This window comes from Peromyscus californicus, unplaced genomic scaffold (assembly GCF_007827085.1).
Source record: "Peromyscus californicus insignis strain IS unplaced genomic scaffold, ASM782708v3 Scaffold_17__1_contigs__length_78620276, whole genome shotgun sequence".
In the NCBI taxonomy this organism is placed as follows: domain Eukaryota; kingdom Metazoa; phylum Chordata; class Mammalia; order Rodentia; family Cricetidae; genus Peromyscus; species Peromyscus californicus.
In genome coordinates, this window is record NW_026294469.1 from 66,500,685 (window position 1) to 66,514,167 (window position 13,483).

The 13,483-nt window shown below is 43.3% G+C and overlaps 1 protein-coding gene across 2 annotated transcripts in view; it reads left to right on the plus strand.

Annotated features, from left to right (window-relative positions):
* The window catches only part of Pstpip2 (proline-serine-threonine phosphatase interacting protein 2), a 97,144-nt gene extending 85,350 nt beyond the window's left edge, over positions 1 to 11,794 (plus strand). For both annotated transcript variants that reach the window (XM_052742626.1, XM_052742625.1), the window contains exons 8-15: positions 409 to 454; positions 605 to 684; positions 1,868 to 1,966; positions 2,912 to 3,008; positions 3,704 to 3,785; positions 6,169 to 6,203; positions 7,716 to 7,776; positions 10,293 to 11,794. In XM_052742626.1, coding sequence (XP_052598586.1) covers positions 409 to 454; positions 605 to 684; positions 1,868 to 1,966; positions 2,912 to 3,008; positions 3,704 to 3,785; positions 6,169 to 6,203; positions 7,716 to 7,765 — 489 coding nt within the window. In that variant the 3' untranslated portion in view covers positions 7,766 to 7,776; positions 10,293 to 11,794. The remainder of the gene's footprint in view (positions 1 to 408; positions 455 to 604; positions 685 to 1,867; positions 1,967 to 2,911; positions 3,009 to 3,703; positions 3,786 to 6,168; positions 6,204 to 7,715; positions 7,777 to 10,292) is intronic.
* Positions 11,795 to 13,483: the final 1,689 nt, after the last annotated feature.

Sequence of the window (13,483 nt, forward strand, 5' to 3'; positions counted from 1 at the left end):
TGGGGAGAACAGCTCACTAAAAGGGATGAGGCAAAATCACCGCAGAGTCCTGGAAGGTTCATGGCCAGTCCCACGCGGCTTCTGCCACCTGAGTCAGTCCACACCATCCAAGCCCATAAGGGAGAGAAGAGAGCAAGGCCTATGTGCCCCTTAAGCTAGCCCTGAGGCCATGCCCTAGGGGCTGGTACCTCAAGGTGGAACAGGTACCCACTACAGAGATGTGTCTATAGGAAGACATAGGATGGCTGTTTTCCGATGCTGAGAAGACGAAGGAGTAAAGATGAAAGATCTGCTTCTAAGTTGGACTTGGAGCAGACCTTACTTCTCCATCGTTATTACTTTTACCCATGTTTGCCTGTGGAAGCCTGGTTCAGCTTTCCTAATACTTTCTGGTTTTGGTCCTCACAGCTTTTTGTGAAACTGGCAACTTCAAAGACCGCAGTAGAGGATTCAGGTGAGGGGCGGGATGCTCTGATACATGGGGAGGATTGGTTGGGGGCTGTTCACATTATTATGAATATGTTGGATCAACAGGCATTAAAGAGGAACAGCTACAATCCAATAAGCCTGTCTAGTTTCTAAATCAAACCCCCGCCCATTGCAGATAAATCGTACATGCTGCATATCAACATGCTAGAGAAGGTCCGGGAAGACTGGCAGAGTGAGCACGTGAAGGCCTGTGAGGTAGGTACCTGGGGCCGGAAGCAGCGTGGGACGGGAAGCAGTGTGGGACCCGAAGCAGTGTGGGACCGGAAGCAGTGTGGGACCGGAAGCAGCATGGGATGGAGCACGTCTTCCTCTTAGAACCTGAGAATCTGCTTTCATTCAGAGTACAAGGGCGAGTTAGAAATCGAGACTTTAAGTGAAGAACCAAAGGGACTGGAATAATTTCCTCCTAATGCTCATCTTTGTTTCCGCCCCACCCCAATCCTGACCTCACTGTCCAGCTCAATCCAGAGCTTTAGGCATGACGCAGCTGCATCAGTTAGTGGTGGGTTGAGACTAATCACTCTGAGAGTCAGGCCTATACTTGCTAGGTTCTAAGGAGAATACACAGGACTCCATAATTTTCAAGAGAAAACTTGAAGGACACAAGCTGGAAAGTTCCTCAGCTTTCTGATACCGGTTTTTAACAGCGTTCTTGGGCCGGCAGAACCAGCATTATCTGAGGCCTCTCCGCCCAGCCCGGGCCTTTGGAGTCAGAAACACTTAGGGCAGCAGCTGGCTGTCTCTGTGAATTCAAGAATTAGAACCGCTGATGCACAGCTTTCCTTAATTGGAAAGGAGCTGCTCCCTCCCCTGTCAAGGTCTTAGGCTGCCCAGCTGGCCTCTTTACACCATTTGGCACTGTCTCCTCCGTTTTGGCTGCGGGTGCACTCTCTCGCTCTGTCCCTGGCTCTGTCTCTCCTGATGTGTGCACGTGTGTGTGTGTGTATCATGCCTAGGACCTCACATTTGTATGTGTTCTACCATTGAAATATGTTTCCAGCACCAGCTACGTTTTTTGAAGTTGTTTGCAAGTTCCAAGTTCCAGCCTGTCTCAGCCTAAAGGTTACTGCCTACACCTCTTTCTCCTCGCTCATGGATACCAGGGATGCCCTTGGTGTGAGGTCCAGTGGGCCTTTGTGGTTTCTTTTTCCTTTGTGTGATGCTGGTGATCAAACCCAGAGCTTTATACATGCTAGGCAAGCACCAGTCCACGGAGCTGTACCCCCAGACCAACTTTGGTGATTTTTTTTAAAAAAAAATCTTATTTGATGACTCTCTACAATTTGATACTGTACACTAAGCACTTTCTTCTGCTTTCGTTTTTAAACTCCACCCCTCATCTTTACAAATGCATGTCCATGTCACTGTCGTTCTATAGGTGTTTGAGGCTCAAGAATGCGAGCGCATCAACTTCTTCCGGAACGCGTTGTGGTTACATGTCAATCAGCTGTCCCAGCAATGTGTCACAAATGATGAAGTAAGTCCGAAGCATGAACAGAGGACTGTGCCCTGCGTGTTAGAATCATCAGAGTAGAAAGAACCGTCAGTGCTCACTAGTTCGGTGCTCACTAGTCTATCCTCTCCCCACTTTCCTGCTTCCGTTTGAGGGACAGAGAGGTAGTGGCTTGAGCATTGCTGTCACCGGCCCGACTTCTGGTCCATTTTGCCGTCATGACTCTCTAAGAAACCGAGAGTTAGGGATGGAGAGCAGATAAGGAAACCCAAACACAGTTTAATGTGTGGAAGACAGAGATGTCACCAAAGAACGTGAGTCCCAAAGACAGCTCCAGCATAAAATGCCATCACTGCCTGCACCAAGTATTAGCAGACTGACCCATGGCAGGTTGATGGTCACCCCAGGGTGAAGGTTTGCTTCATGGTGCTTATCCCGAATTAATTTGTGTGCAGCAATAGTAACTGGGTCCCCAGCAATAGTAACCAGATGTGGTTATCACAGCCTTTGCTAAGAAATAGCCCCTCTCTCAGATGGGACATGGCTTTAGAGAATGATCAGGTGTCCAGGGAACCCATAGAATTGAACGGAAGAACTGATCCTCAAGTGAAGTAGTTTGTGTTTGCATTTGCGTGTGGCACTGAGACTTGGTCATGGGACTTGTATCACTGGACTTGGCATATAGTTTCTTTATTCTATCAATACTTTTAAAAAAATAACCAGAGTTTTGGTTGGACCTGAAAGAAATACTTCCTTGTATCTTAAAATTATTTATTTATTTAAAGAAGGCAATAGCACAGATATACTAGAAAGCTGCCCTTATGTGAGTCTTGGACTTAGGAATGTCTTCTACTTTCAAAACAAAAGTTGCAAAAGAGTCAGCTGCTCAAGAATTTTCCTTTCATATAGAGTGGTGCCGTAATTATCATCAATACACTTCTATATAATGCTTTATCTCGTGTTTATCAGATGTATGAACAAGTTCGTAAGAGTCTGGAAATGTGCAGCATTGAGAAGGACATCCAGTATTTTGTGAACCAGCGTAAAACTGGACAGACCCCACCAGGTGAGCCGGGTGGCATGGTGGGAGGGACAGTTAAGCCACAGGATTAGTGTTTCTTGTCATAGGTCACAGAGGATGTAAGATATTGTATTAGTCAGCTTCTGCTGCTGTAGCAAATACCTGTTGTAAACCAGCCAATAAGAGGAAGGTTTATTTTAGCTATAGTTTTCAAGGCTTTAGTCCAGCCAGTTGATACCATTGCTCTTGAGGCTGGAGCGAGGCAGCACACAATGATCGAGAGTGGCCCAGTGGACTGTTCCTCTTACAGCCAGGATGTGAAAGGGGAGGAGACGAGGGCATGCCTCCAGTGACCTGACTTGCTGTGTTCCTACTGAGTTATACTTCTTAAAGGTTCTATCACCTTCCATTAGCGCTAAGCTGGGGGATAAAGTCTCTAAAGGCTCTAGGGAGCAGTCGGGGTTTCTCCACCTTTTTTTTTTTAAATGTGTGTGTGACAGGGTCTCATGTATTCTAGGACAACCTTAATCTTACTGTGCAGCCTCGGATGACATTGAACTCAGATCTTTTTGTCTCCCTCTCCTGGGCACTGAGGTGACAGGCATGTGCACTCAGGCTTGTCTTATGTGGCCCTGGGTGACGAACCCAGGGCTTTGTGCGTGTTAGGCAAGTGCTCTGCCAGCTGTGACCCAACCCCAACCTTTACCTGTTTCTGATGTCTCATGTCTTAAAAATTGTAGCACCCATCATGTATGAGAATTTCTACTCTCCTCAGCGGAATGCAGCCCCACCGGGAAAGACCACAGGGCCCAATGTAGCAAGGTAATAACCAGCTGCTTTTCATGGGAAGAAAAGTATTTTAATAAATATTTATATTGTTAATGATCTAAGACATTACCTTTTGTTTTCAATTGACCAAATTTGCGTAATTTACCTAGTAAGAAGAAAACTTAATTTTTTGAAATAGCATTTTTAGAAAAATTATATAGCTTTTATTAGTTATAGTTTCTGGGGTGCTATAGCACACTTGAGTATGACTATTATTACTTGTTCAAGAATTCTGTGCCTTTCTATGGCTGGTAGAAAACAGGAATAAGCAAACTATGTCCCCCTTATGAGTCAGATAAGATTGACTAGTTTCCACAGGGCCTATGACTTAAGAAGGATTTCTCCCCCACCCCCTGTGAGTGTGTGTGTGTGTGTGTGTGTGTGTGTGTGTGTGTGTGTGTGTGTGTGTGTGTGTATTTGAGACAGGATCTCACTCTGTAGCTCAGACTAGCCTTAAACTCACAAAGATCTTCCTGCTCCAGCTTTTGAGGGCTAGGATTTCAGTCACGAGCCATTACACCGGACTTACATTTTTTTCCTTTATTTATTTTTTTAATTACACTCATGATATTAATTACATTTGTGGTATTCATTGATTACATTCACAGTATTCATTTAATAATTATATTTATGATATTCATTAATTACATTAATTGTATTGATTTATTAATTCATGATATTATGTCCTGATACAACTGTCCATTTGTGGGGCTTTTCCATCACACAAAACAGAGATTCTATACTTAGGAAATCATTGCTCTATATTCCTTTCTTCTCTATCTTGAGAGAACGTCTAATCTTTCTGTCTCTATGAATTTGTATATTCTGTATATTTCATGTAATACAATTCTATACTATTTGTCCTTTTTTTAAATGTAAAAACATTTTATGTACAACTGCAGGAGAAATAATACACAGATAACTTGAACATAAAAACAGGTTATAATTCAAAAGTCTGGGGTTATTTTAAACAGTAAAATATTATCTCTGTAGAAAATAGTAAAAATGATAACATTTCCCAATAAGCCCTTTTAAGCCAAATGATAGCTGAATTATACATATAAATATTGATTAGATTCTGGGATACAGAAGAAACCTATCTTCATCTGTTCAGAGAGCTATGTTTTACTTAAGTTGTGTAAGTGAGATTCCTATTCATCTTCCCCTTTACTGTTTGATTTATGGCAGACATTTTTCTATAGGCTAATCTATAATCTAAAAAGATTTTAGTCTCCCCTCCTGAAAGTACAGTCAGCATTTTCTTTCATCAGCTTGATACAGTACAAATTCTTCTTCTAATAGTAAAATGTTTCACTAAAGCTTGCCCAGTGATTGGGCAAAACCAAAACTTATTATAAGCCACTGTCATCCTAGGGTCCCCCTTGCTAGGTAGCCTCTCTGGATCTGTGGGTTGCCATTACACCGGACTTACACTTTTTTAAAATTTATTTTTATCTATGCATATGTGTGTCTGTCTGTGTCATTGCATGCTGTGTGTCTGTGAATGCCCATGGAGGCCAAGAGGGCGTCCGATTCCCTGGAGCTCGAGTTACAGGTGGTTGTTACTGGGAACTGACCTTGGGTCTCCCAAAAGAGCGGCGAGCACATCTCCCCAGCCCTGGCTTATCTTTTCAAACAATTGGAAAACAGAAGGATACCCTTGAATGATGTGGAAATTATACAGTCAGGTTTTGGTGTTCATATAGAAAGCTATTGGAGCACACCAGCCAGTGGGTCACTCTTTGTATCTGGCTGTTTTCCTACTAGACCTGAGCAGAGGTGCACCAGAGACACGGTGGCCAGCAAAGCCGCTCCCACTGAGCCCATTGCACAGAAAATGTGCTGCTTCTACTATAAAGGATCTTGAGGGAAAAGAAACTTTTACTTCACACCAACCCTGTGGGAGTGGGGTGGGGTGGGGGTGAGTTCTCATCCGCTGAGCTTTCCATCCAGTTTTAGGAAAAGTGGAGAGTGTGTGTGTGGGAGAGAGATCAGTGCATCCTGTCCATAGTAAGGACCATTCAGAACAGTTAATATGAATGAGCTGACTTGATTCTCACAGAGAGTGGAGAGCTGCTTGTGTTTCTGATTCTGTGATGCACCAGGAGATTAGTAAATTTTGTTCCAACGCTAAGATGACAGTCCTGCCAGTGGGCCCGGGCAGAACTCCGCACCCCTGGTTATTGTGTGTTCTCCCCGTCGGCTTCAATCGTGCCTGCACTTTGGGTTTCTGCCAATCATTGGCTTCAGCTGAGCCTTCTTGACGCTCTAGGCTAGAAGCCAGTTGATTCCAGTGTGGTATGTTTGCAGCACGCAGGAGAAAGATATAAAAATAATAAGAACTCACCTGAAAGACTTTGATTTTCATCTTTTATAGGAGAGGACCTCTCCCAGTTCCTAAACGTCTACCAGGTATGTCGCCAGGAAAAGCCTCTTGGAATTTTTAGGGCAGATCTTCTTTAAGATTGAATAGTTAGAATGTGAGAATAAGAACCAGGCATATCTGACTTGTTGACATTATCACATGGCTCCATCATCTACAGACTCTGTACTTGAGAACAGTGCAGTTTAGTTACCAAAAAAAAAAAAGTGTTTTAGTTAAGTTTTTGAGTTTGTGTTGGGCCACATTCATAGCTATCCTGGGCTGCGTGCGACCCGTGGATGGTGGATTGGACATGTCTGATAGGATCGAGTTCCTAAGTAAGAGATTGTGCCTGTATTTGAATCTTACTATAAGACTTTTCTTTTTGAGGTAGGGTCTTACTGTGTAGCCTTGAATTAAAATGTCGCACACTGCCTAAAAAGGAATTGTTTTCAGATTTTGCTGATCTCCTTTTTTCTCTGCAGTACTGCAGAGAGAGCCACACAGAGTGACATTTTTGTCAGTTATATTCTCTAGTTAATTCCAACACTTTTGAAGAGAAGCATTTTGCCTTCTCCTGTCCTCTCAAACCCTTAGCATAGTACTAGCTGCATAAGCAGTGCTTAAAAATTTACCATTTTGGACAGAAACCGTTTAAGTAGCTGTCTTCAGTGGGGACGGAGGGAAGAGTTGACTGAGGCTGATTTGGCATCTCAGTAAAAGTTTAATGACAAACAGACAAATTTTGGGCCGACAGTATGGCTGAGAGGGTAAAGGTGCTTGCCATCAAGGTGGACACCCAGAACCCACTTGGTGGAAGGGAAAGAACTGGCCCTCACCAGTTATCCTCGGACTTCTGTATGTGTGCTGACCTCTTGAGCATGTACACAGATATGCACAATAAATAAATACTAAAAAAAATTAAAAAATAGTGATTAAAATCATGTATTTAAATAATAAGTTATTTTACTTCTTGTTGCCTTATAATTACCATTTAATAATGAGTGACTTCATTTTTGTCCATTCTTGATGATGACTGTACCATGGATGCTAATGTGGGCATGAATGAAAAAGAGCAAAGTCCTAAAAATAGCTTCTAGAATGTTCTCTTGTTTGTTGTACTCATGACTATCAATTATGGGCTTTGGTGCCCATATTTTGTATTTTGATGTTTTTAGTCATTTCAAAAAGGCAGTTGCCTGAATCTTGAAGTGGACTGCTTCAGTTTGAGAAGGGCTGAGTCATTAAGTGGTTCTCAACCTTCCTAATGCTGTGACTCTTTAATACAGTTCCTCATGTTGTGATGACCCCCAACCATAAAGTTATGTTTTAAAATTAAATTAAAAATTTTTATTGCTACTTCATAACTGTAATGTTGCTACTGTTGTGAATTGTAATGTAAATTCTGGTATGAAGTATATCTGACTGATATGAGACTCCTGTAAAAGGATTGTTTGACACCCCCCCACAAAGGAGTTGTGACCTACAGGTTGAAAAACACTGGGCTAAGATCTTATCAAGGAAAACGATGAGCTTAATTCTGTCCCGTGTTCTCTTTGCAGATGACCCTGATTATTCCTTGGTTGAGGACTACACTTTGCTCTATCAGTAGCACCCGTGGTGGTAAGAGTCTTTAGCTTTCCTTTAATCCTGTTGATTTGCATTTCTGAAGCCTTCGGATCTTTTTCTGAACATTGCTGAGAGGCCTGGGGCCAGCATCCTGGTGGGCGTGGACTCCGTCCCTTCAGGCTCACCTCTGGAGCCCACCACTTCAAGATGACGGGAAACTTGATGGAATGAGGACATTTCCCCTTTTCTTTAGTCTGTGACTCTCTGAATTCGCTTAGCTCTTCTTGCAGCTTTTATACACCCACGTTTCAGCATCCCCAGAAGCAAAACACACACGACTCTCATTCCTTAATGAATTCCTTATTCCCTGAAAGAGGAGAGGTCAGTGGAAACCACGTAAGCGCCATCACACTCACCAAACACAGGAGGATCGTGGGAGTCAGCCTGTACCCGGCCACAGGTTGTCATTAGTTGAACTAGCACATCACAAGGATTCTTGGAGGAGAACTCAGCCCTGCTAACCAGACAGAGCTACAAAGGGGACCACACAGGGGCTGGTTCTCTGGGTGTTCAGGCAGTTGGCACATTTTCACAATGTGAAAAGTGCCTCGGAAGCCAAAAACAATACTAAATGAAACTCCTTGTACAGTGTCCTGCTTGCCTGGCAGGGTGAGCCTGCGAAGGAACTGTATGGGATTTCAGCAGCGAAGAAGAAGGAGGGATCTATTTCCAAGTAACTATTTCCATTTCCAGTCTGTCTTAGTTTCTCAACAGGAGAGCGGGTGGATGGATGCAGGAAGCGACCTAGACAAGTGTCACCTCTGCTCTTCCTGGTCTTGATGACACTTGCTGTCAGTTATGAAGCAGGACAGGTTTCAGAAGTGCTCTCTGGCGATTTGTTAGTCTTGCATTCTACCCACCAGAGAGCACCAGGAGATGAGCATCTCAAACTGTGCGTCAGGCCCCCAAGCCACCTACCTGCTGACTTATCCCTAACTAACTACACAGGACAGGAGCCAGGTTGTCTTAATTAAATAGAAATAACTAGCTGGTATCAATTCGTATTAAATAGAAGACCTTAAATTACTTCGTAAGTATGTTTAAGATGTAAGTGTGCTATAAAAAGAAATAGAAACTGAAGACATAAAATTTTCTGTTCTCTAGCTAGGTAGACATAATATAATAATATAATATAATATAATATAATATAATATAATATAATATAATATAATATAATATAATATAATATAATATAATATAATATAATATAATATAATATAATATAATATAACATAATTAATATAATTAATATAATTAATATAATATAATATAATATAATACAATATAAATAGTCTTTACAGCCTGTCATAATTGCTTCTTCTGAAGACTGCCTCTTTCTCAGAGCCCTATTAGAGACAAAGCAGGGACATGGTAAGGGAATCACTCATCAGGCAGATCTGCTGTCTGGACCACGGTGCAAATGATGGCTGTGGGGCAAAGCATCGACAGTCCCAAGAGCTTATGAAATATACCTGTTATATAATACACACATTTATATATTATACATGTATATAATATACATATTTTTATTTTGTTTCTTGCTCTTATCTGGATAAAGCATATATGCTACAGGCTTAAGACTAGCATTTGATATAGAACTCTAGTTCCCCAGGGTCCAGGGAGCTGATGTGTGAATGCAAGATGCTAATGCCTACACATTTAATGAGTAGAGTCTCTCAAACTGTATAATTTTAATGTCTGCATCAGCTTAATGAATAGGAGCTCAACATGTTCATATATAATTGGCTGAATTTCAGAGAATTTAAAAAGCTCGTTCTCCCTGCCCCTGCCCCTGCCCCCTTTCTCCCTGCATGCACTTTCCTGCAGGGTCCAGGAGAGGGTGTTGGATCTGCTGAAGCTGGAGTTTCAGGCTGCTATGAGCTGCCTGAGATAGGTTCTGAGAATTGAATTTAGGTCTTCTAGAAGAGCAACAAGTGCCCTTACCCATGGGGTCATCTCTACAGCCTTAATTCCTGAGAATTTTAAGGAAAGGAACCCAGTTTAATTAATTCAGTTAGGCCATGTATTACACTACTTATTTATTTAACTGTACCTTAGGGGTTGAAATTTCATAGGAGACCTTAGGCATTAATGACTTGTTCAATAGTTGTTGATTTTAGCTGCTATTCCTGTTTTGTTTTTGTTCCCCGAGACAAGGTTTCTCTGTGTAGCTTTGCGCCTTTCCTGGAACTCACTTGGTAGTCCAGACTGGCCTCGAACTCACAGAGATCCGCCTGGCTTTGCCTCCCAAGTGCTGGGATTAAAGGCGTGCGCCACCACTGCCTGGCAGCTATTCCTGTTTTTAATTCTAACATGCTTAATAAAGACAGATTATAATTTTTTGAATTAAAAATGTGTGTATCAAAAATATCAGTGCTGGTGTTATTACCATGAAGAACTTCTGTGGTGACCGCAGCTCTCTCCTCAACATTTGTTTCCTTGACCAAACACACTCCTAAGTTGGCATGAACAGGTCATTCAGATGAAATGTCTTTGCTATTTTCTTTCAGAAAAGAAAGCTTTCCCCAGTTACTGCTTCTGTGACATGAAAAGATGCCCCGAGAGCAGCACAATCCGTAACCAAATCATGTCAATCATGAAGACTTCGATGTGAACCCTTGTGGAACATTTTTTGGTATTTTCAATTTATAGTAGACATTTGACTCAACCTAGCCAAGTAGAGATCTGCAGAGTTCTTTTTTTTTCCTCCGGAAGTTTACATACTGCCCCAGAAGGAAGAATTATTTCCTGGTTAGTTACTAAGGTTATGAGTGTTGTTTCCTGTCTGGAAAGCAAGGCCACTCTGGATTCTGAGTGTCGGCTTGAGCAGGCAGGGCTGCCAAAGATGCTCCTTGGGCGGTGAGAAGTAGGGGCATGAAAACAGCGACGGCCTCTCTCAGTGGTGCGATATTTAACATCGCCGTTGTTTTCGGCTGAAGGACTTCGCCACGTCCGATCGGACTTGCTCATTTTACAGATGGGGAAATAAGACACAGCAGGGTGAGATCAGTTTCCTTACGATTCTGACAGCCAATGAGAAGAGACAGAACCAGACCTAGCCGATAAGTTTGTTCTACAGCGCTAGTCTATTCTTCTAGCCCTTCGTGAGGCTGCCATGCTCGTGCTCAAGCTAAAGAAGGGCGGGCAAGTTGGATCAGAGAGTAAAGGTGCTTGTGCAAGCCCGAGGTCCTGAGCTCCACCGCTGCAGCTCACATAAGGGTGGAAGGCCTCCACATGTGCTGTAGCACACACACAGCTGTGACTGACGTGCGTGCACACACATCCCTTGCTGTGCTCTGGAACACTTAAAGAGGCATTCTCTATTTAGCTCTCTCCCTTTGTTACCCACACACGGCAGGAAGATCACGCACCGTTTATGTCGTATTCACACCTGAGAAAGTGGAACACTTCAGTTATGACAAAACCCATTAGCATGGCTTCTTATCGGGCATGTCATAAACGCCTGTGTCACTGTAGAGGACAAACAAGTTCCTTTCCTCCGTACAGTAGAGTCCCTGGGAATTTGGACAAATTGATTAAACTAAGATTGAAAGCTGGGCATGGGGGTGCCTGCCTGTGATCACAGCATGCTGGAGGCTGAGACAGGAAGACTTGAGTCTGAGATTGGCCTGGGGACATAGTGAGAACCCATCTCAACCCCTCCCCCATAAAAAGATGGACGGTTTCCCCTCTTTCAATATAAGATGCTCCCAGCTGCCACAGCTGCTTGTCTTGACAGGAAATTTGCACCAGTCGGGCATCCTTTTGAGAAACTCATGTTTCTGACTTCCCCAAACTGGAAAGCCTCAGGAAATTGTCTATTGCACATAGAAAATTCTGTTTTTAAGTATATTATTTATTGTTGGCAAGTCCTCAATGACTGTTTTCTATCAATCAGCATAATTGATGTAAACGTGTTTCATGAGTGTAGAATAATATTTTAATTTTATTGCTTGTTTTTTTTTTTTTTTCTGCTTGACATGAAGTAAAATAAAAGTTCCTGATGATTTGGGATTTAATTTGTATTCTTGTGCTAAACACACATCTCTTCTGAGCTTTACATGTTCCTTCGACGTGTGTGTGTGTGTGTGTGTGTGTGTGTGTGTGTGTGTGTGTGTGTGTGTGTTCAGGCTCTTGCCACTGTGCATGTGTGGAGGTCAGAGGATGACCTTGGGCAATGCTCATTGCCTTTGGTCTTGTTTGACACGGGTCTTCTGTTCCTTGCTACTGTATATGGCAGACTAGCTGGCTTTGGAGCTTTTGGGGGATTTTCTTGTCCCCACTTATCACAATGTAGAAGCCCTGGGATTCCAGTTGTGCCTCATCACATCTGGCTTTTATGCAGGTTTTAGAGATCAGAACCCAGGTCCTCACACTTGCCCACTGTACTCTACCCACTGAGCCATCTCTTCGGTTCCCAACCTCTCCCCTCTTCTCTCACAGGTCTAAAGCACACCCATAGCATCTAATCAAAGACACAATATGTCCGCTGGATTAACATTTCATGAGAATGGAGATTAGGGAAGTGTCTAAAAGAGTCCTTAGGGGAATGATAATGAAAAAAATAATTTGAGAAACACTAGTCTGAGGTAATGATAAATGGAATTTCATATGACATATCAGGCATTCTATAAACCGGCTGGACACTATCGGCTAAAGGGCAAACCCGTTCTTGGACTCTGTCCTGGCAGGGAGAAGCCGTTACCTCTTCCAGAGTGGATGAAATTTGATGGTTCTAATTCACTGGTTGGTCTTTTGGAGGGATGGTAACAGATCTAGAGTTCAGCCCCGGAACAGATGATCAGCAGGAGATCACAGTGGGTCCGTGGAGGGTGGTTGTATAATCTCATTTCTCTAACCACGGCCTTTCTGTTCATGGGTCTAGTGTGGAAGCACTGGGGTGGCCAAGGACAGTGTGCAGAGCAGTCTACTGGAGGAGTTATCCCAGCCACGCAGTTCTGCATCTCCCCTGCAGTAGAGGTGGCGATTCCCTTGTAGGCACTAGGAAGCACGTTTTTTTTTTTGTTCTTGTTGTTGCTTATTTGCATAAACCCACCCACTCACTTCTTTCCTAGCTCTCTGCCTTCAATCTCCAAACCTTCTTCCCTGTCTGGTCCATGGGTCCATGCATCATTTGCCTTGGGCTGCATCTCCCCTCACAGTGTGTTGGTGACCAGCTGGAATGATTGACGTAGTACCTACCGGGAGGCCTTCTCTCCGTCCGTTTCAGTCTTGAGTTTTGCGGTGTGGCAGTAGGCCACATCCACATAAACGAGGCATGCAGAGCTGAGCTGTTCTTGAACCATGCCTGAGCTTTCCCCTTTTCTGTCAGCTGGGCTGAAGGAATCTTTTATGAGACCACAAGTGTGAGGAAGAGAGGCACAGGTCCAAGAAAGGAAGGTAATTGATGTGTGTGCCTCACCAGGTGAAGTAATGTACCCAAGCCTTCTAGAATCAGAATGTACCATTTTATTTTCTCATTCCTTGCCCCAACCCCCACTTTGGGAAGCGGGTTCTTGCTGTGTATCTGAGACTGACCTTGAACACAGGATCTTCCCACCTCTGCCTCCTGAGAGCTGAGGTTACAGCTAAGTACCACCACACACAGGCAGAATGCACCATTTCCACTGCATGACGGATAGCTGACAGGCCTGCCTGATGTGGGACTCATGGGAGCTGAAGAAAGTTAAGCAGTGTAGAA